This window comes from Zea mays, chromosome 9 (genome assembly GCF_902167145.1).
Source record: "Zea mays cultivar B73 chromosome 9, Zm-B73-REFERENCE-NAM-5.0, whole genome shotgun sequence".
NCBI lineage: Eukaryota > Viridiplantae > Streptophyta > Magnoliopsida > Poales > Poaceae > Zea > Zea mays.
Genome location: NC_050104.1, coordinates 142,266,209 through 142,272,266, shown reverse-complemented (window position 1 = coordinate 142,272,266; position 6,058 = coordinate 142,266,209). Strand labels below are relative to the sequence as shown.

Here is a 6,058-nt window from a genome sequence, read left to right as displayed (position 1 = left end):
CAGGCAGTTCGCAGTGAGGGAGAGGAGCTTGGGATGCCATGCCGGCCCGGCCCCTGTGACTGATCTGCGGCGACGCTGCCATCGTCATGTGCGCTGTGAGGCTGTGGTTCTGTGAGAGTGTGAGACGATACGGAGCGGATGGGGCTGCAATCGGATCGAGGAGGCCCAAGGCAGGATTTTGTGTGAAGAACATATTGGCGGCCGGCATCAGAGGGCACGCCCAGCATCTGATGTTCTCATCTGACAGCTACCACTAGTAGCGGAGTAAGATGCATGAGTGAAAGCTCGGAATAGCGCGTTTTACATGCCATGCATGACGCAAGTCTCCTCTCTCTCTCTATTCGAACTCGAAGGCCCATACCAATATACCATGCACGAACCAGCACCTATTTACGAACTAGAAACGAAATTTACACGAAACTGCACGCACGGAGCAACACCTAGGCCCTAGCTAGCTGCGTCGACCTGATCGGTATCTGATGACGGGAACTGTCAGAACGAGTCGGACAGGAGCCAAGTTTCCAACGCCTCCAGTTCGTGTTCGTCCGGGTCGCAGGCCTCCGCCCCCGCCGCCGCCACATCAGCAGCAGCAGCAGCCTGCGGCTCGGCGGCCTGCTGGGGCTGCGGCTGCGCGCTGTGGTCGTTCTGCTGCTCCGGCTCCCCCCACAGATGGGCCGCGAAGTTATCCCAGTCCATGTCGTCGAACAGGTCGTCCACCTGGGCCTGGGCCGCGTCGAATCCTTCCGCGGTGGCCGAGTCGTGGGCAGCCCCCCCGATAGACATGAGGGCGTCCATCTCGCTCTCGGCCTCCCAGAGGTCCCCGAGCTCGATCGGATCCAGCACCCACGGCCCCGTCGCGTCCTCCCCCTCGCCCGTGCTGCCGCTGCCGCTGCTGCTGTTGGGCTGGTTCGGGTCCGGGTCCGGGTCCACCACGGCGCTTCGCGCCCCGTCGCTGTGCCGCGGGCTGGACGCGCCGCCGGCCTCCGGTTCTGGCTCAGGGTCGTCCGGCTGCTTGCTCTTGGTCATGCTGCTGCTGCTGGTGGCGCTCTTCGGCGACCGGCCCGGGGTCCTGCCACCGCGCCGCCTCTCGGCGCTGTGCAGCTTGCTCATGTCGATGGCGATGGCGATGGCGATGGGCGCCGTGTCCGGGCCGGCGGTGTATTTCCGGCGGTACGTGTGGATCTGGCGGCTGAGGTGCGAGTTCCAGTAGTTCTTGATCTCGTTGTCTGTTCGGCCGGGGAGGTGGCTGGCGATCAGGGACCACCTGCATGCAGAGGCCATGCAAATGCAAGGGGGCGATGGTGAGTGAACTGGCACAGCAAAAAGGACGACCGAAACCGAAGGCGACGTGTCACTGGCCGTGTCGTCTGGCTACAGTGTGGCATCGTGTTTCTTTAATTTATACTAGTACCACGCCATATGCACGTCAACTTGACAACTTGGTGCGCTATACTCATCATGCATTGGACCGTGTCGTGAGCTAGCTAGCTAGCTAGCGCAGCGAAGGCTAGCTGAAAGCTCCGTATACTGTCCAAACCCAACAAAGCGGGCCGGCGCCGGTGGGATCCATCGGAGTCGGCGCGGGAGCGGGACCTCTCGCCGTCCACAGCTGCTGCACTGCACCTCTCAGCGTCCCGCTGCGTCAACGTAAAAGCGGGAAATCATCACCCCCCCGCCATTATTCCCACGGGGCCACGGATCGACAGGCACCTGTAGCCTGTAGGAGGGCGCGCGCGCGATCAGATGAAGGCAACAGGAACCTGCTAGCCAAACGGTGCCGGCGAGACAAGGTAACGCCATCGCACGGCAGGCCTAGCTAGCTAGCTCTGGCATGCGAGTTCGATCGCTCTCAGGACTTGAAGAGAGTGTTGGCCCCCCCAGACCGTCGCTCCGTACGTATCGTATCGTCGTCCTTTAGCGCCAAGAAGCTTGTTGTAAAGCTGGGTAGCTAACTCTCCATTGTCTTGATGAGTGTGGCAGGCAACGCGCGCGCTGTCGTCGCATGGACCATGTGGGATGTATGGACAATACACCCGTCACTATATATGCCGACGATACAGTGACATGACAGTACTAGCTGCGGCGTAGTATAGCTCGATCTTGCGTTTGTCTGCCGTGGGGACGGAGGATGATCGAGATGAATTGACTAGTATTATTGAATTGGCTAGTACTTGTTTGTGTCTCTTTGCGTGTGGTGTGAGAGAGAGTTGTGTACTTTATGGCACTTGCAGGGAAAAAAAATGCGAAGCTATCAGCAGGCGGAGGGGCGGTCCTGCATCCACGACCACGAGGGATCGATCGATTATTATTATTGTTCAATTTGTCCTCTCCTGTCGTGTGAATTGTGATAGCTAGATTCTGTTAGAGCTCCAACTTTCTACATCGCCCTGTGATCTGTTTTGGTTTTTTCCCTAGATTTTTTTCCCCTTTTACTATAGTACCGCCGTCGTCAGATAGCTTGTAGTACGTGTAAATGCTTAATAATAGGAGTACCTTTCTAATCTCCCTTTAGTGTTGTACGTATCTTTGAACACGAGAAAGCTGCCTAGATCGAGCGTTTCCTCGTGCTGCTCGCTTTCCGTTCTATAGATGTAGTAACGACCATGCATGCATGCATATGACCGATCAGCAAAGTGATGCGGATTTTAGTTTGCATTATTGTTTAGCTAGCCCTTGGTTATTACACGAAGCCACGAGCACTGGCGCCTGGCGGGCATCATCCTGCCATGCACGCGCGCCTCGGAAATCACACGCGTCTGTTTGGACAGTTAAACTTGGCTTCTGTCTGTGCGGTCCTGCCGCGGGGCGGCATGCACGTACTGTACTGTACTGTACGGGCGACTTGAGCAACACATGCAGTGAGCCAGTGACAAGGACCTGACCGACAGTCAAGTACTGGTGCTGTTCAATGCCCTCTGTACAGTACGCAAACGTGTACGTACGTACGTAGAGCCCACTACCACGCGCGCGTACATAAAACAATACTAGTGCAGTGCATGAGGCTGTTGGGCTCGATCGATCATGCATAGTTACTTGCTGTCTCAGGCGTCAGCGCGGGATCGGCCGGCTGGCCATGTTGTACGTTTTCGGCCACGCAGTCGTTATTTTTAGCCTACTACTACGGTTTCTACGTCCCTATTCTATTCCAGCAGCGTGCGCCACCCCCACCCCTATTTCGGTAAAATCTTTTATCTAGTACTGTGTACGTACGTGTATATGTATATGGTGTACGTCTCAACTCTCAACCGACCGGGGCAGCCATTGAAAGCCAATTTATGGTTTACAGTCGATGCTCCTGTGCACGGAAACGAGATTTCATCGGAGTAGACCTTTTATTGTCTGTGTTGACTCTTCTAGACAGTCTGTGTCTGAAAGATAATTAGTTGTTTTTTGTCATGAATCATTTAAATTACAATATATGCAATCCTTCTTTTCTCACCTCAAATAAACAAACAAGGATATTATTGTCTTTATGAATAATCTACACTTGTATAATCTAAACTACTAAACAACTACACGTAGATTATAATCTGGATTATATAATTTAGATTACAATTCAGATTATATAATCTATAAGCTAAAACAAACAAGCCCTAAGTAGGCGTGGTACGTACTACGTACTCCCTCGACTGAACCAAAAAAAAAATATCCACTATGTTTATAAAAATCTCCACGTGGTATGTGCTCAAGTAAGTTCATTATAAAATTATTGTATCCATATAACATGTATCGAATATTAATACTCGTATTCTTTTTTTTTTTTACCTACTTGATTTCCGTTACTGCTGGCGTACGCGTGGCGTGCATTATTGATCCCTCGTGCATGTGTAGTAGGAAGGAGCAAGTAGCTAGTATTTTCTAGTCGGATATCAGGTCTCGCTCTCAGTGTTGATAATTAGTACTAGGGAGGGCGAGTGTTAATTACCTGTTTCCAAGGGTGGCGTGGAGCTTGATGATGACGTCCTCTTCCTCCTTGGAGATGTTCCCCCTCTTGACGTCGGCCCGAAGGTAGTTGATCCACCGCAGGCGGCAGCTCTTGCCGCAGCGGAGCAGCCCTGCGGTAAGCAAGATGGAAGATTGTGTACAAGACGGTCGGACCGGAGCTAGGAAGTGACGGCGATGCTGCATGCGGTTGCGGCTAATTGTATACAGTATATATAATAAAGCTTTTGAATTGGTTTACCTGCATTCTTGGGCAGCGACCTCCAGGATCCCTCGCCGTGCTCTGCGATGTAGTTGGCGAGTATCTGGTCCTCCTCCTTCGTCCACCTCCCGCGCTTGAGCCCCACCTTCTCGCAGCACGGCGCCCTCCCCATCGCGCGCGCGACGCCACCACCAGTCACACCGGCCGGGGGCGGCGTATGTTCTCGCTGCCCACTCTCACTCGTGCTCGCTCCCACTACTGCGCACGGCTAGCAGGCAGCAGGGTCGATCGGGTGCGTCCAAGGGAGTTGTTGGTGTCCGTGCGTGCGGGCGGCCGGCCGGGTGACTCGGCTGTGCTCGCTCCTCAGGCCTCAGCTCGCTGGCTAATAGCGAGGCCACGCCACGGCCGGCCATAATATAGTAGCAGCGGCCGGGCTCGCGGGTACACGGAGTAGAGTACGCTAGCGCGTACACGTAACCGACCGGATGCTCCGTTACCTGGGCGGACGGTAAGTGGGGGGAGCGGAGCGAGAGCGAGTAGCTAGCGGGCCGGCACGGCCACGGCCACGGCGGCGCGCGGCCGTACGTGTGGCTGCTGGCGCGGGCACGTGGGCGCGCCCGGCAAAGTGGGCGCCGTGGCGCGAGGCCGCACCACCGTCCGCTCTCGCGGCCTCGCTAGCGACCACGTTGTCTCTCTGCCCCCCCCCCCCCCCCCTGTTTAATTTTGGGCAGGAGTACGACGTACCGGCCTCGGGTCGGCCTGTATAAAATCCATTAACATGTAGTACCATACTACAGTTACTCTCCTCCGCATCAGTAGCTAGGAACGTGCGGTGCTCACTGCTCAGCTCGCTGCTCATCGACGGATCGGAGCGGTTAGTCAGGCGCGTGTGATCTGGTTGCCTTTTGTCCAATCAGTTCATCATCATCAGTCACCACTCACCGCCTCACCGGACCAAGACCCTGATGCACCGTACCTGCAGCTTCTACAAGCCACGCATAAATAATAAAACACATGACGCCGAGGCGGCAGGACGGAGGTAATCCGAGCAGTCAATCGATCACACGCCTGCTGGTCCGAGGCCGGTCGCGGTCGCACGCATATATACACACACTAGCTGTGGCGGTTAGAAGGATCGTTGTATCGTGATCCACCCATTGCTATTAATTATAACACTCCTCCTTTCCCTCTTATTCCAGCGTTTAAGAGCCTAGCTATCGTAGAGAATAACTAGGTATTTGCCCGTGCGTTGCCACGGAAGCTAAAATTAGTATAAAATATAAATATATAACGACAAACGTCACTATGATAAGCAAAATCCATGACAAAATATTACCGAAACAATAATTTTATATTAACGATATAAACATGTAATGTTGATATAAATCTTCCCACTCAAATAGAATAAATTAATGCCGAGAGAACATTATAATAGCACACGAATTATTTTTAAAGAATCAATATAGAAACCGACCTCTAGAGGCCCTTTTGCTAGGGACGATTCTTATCAGCTAGACCATTGATTATGTCAGGTTTCTTCTCAGGCGCGAACAGATATCTCAAAAAACGCTCTGTATGAACATCAAGCACAGAACTCTAAAAAATTGAACGGTCATGTGGGATAAAATCACCAGCAACCGCGTGAAAGTGAAACACGACAGAGGCAAAGAAAAATCATTAGAATCAACTATTAGCACCATGCAGTTCGCTTTAAGTTCAATCTTGGTACATCAATAAGGAATAGACTTCTTTTGATGAGTTAGACAGATGCTTAAAAGCTTTACAACCAACTTATTATTTTTTGCACAATCTAGCAACAATTCTAAGACCTAAAGCCAGTAGCAGTATATATCCAACATGGGTAGAAACGGCCTGATTTTGAATGGAGCCACAGTCATATCCTTCTACCCACCC

The 6,058-nt window shown here is 52.9% G+C and overlaps 1 protein-coding gene across 1 annotated transcript; it reads right to left on the bottom strand.

Moving 5' to 3' along the window:
- Positions 1-241: 241 nt before the first annotated feature.
- On the bottom strand, positions 242-4,494 carry LOC100282078 (myb-related protein Myb4). Its single transcript, NM_001154991.2, has 3 exons — positions 4,184-4,494; positions 3,926-4,055; positions 242-1,264 (listed from the first exon to the last, which is right to left on the bottom strand). The coding sequence occupies exons 1-3, from the start codon at positions 4,314-4,316 to the stop codon at positions 493-495; spliced, it is 1,035 nt and encodes a 344-aa protein (NP_001148463.2). The 5' UTR covers positions 4,317-4,494; the 3' UTR covers positions 242-492.
- Between the last annotated feature and the right edge of the window lie 1,564 nt (positions 4,495-6,058).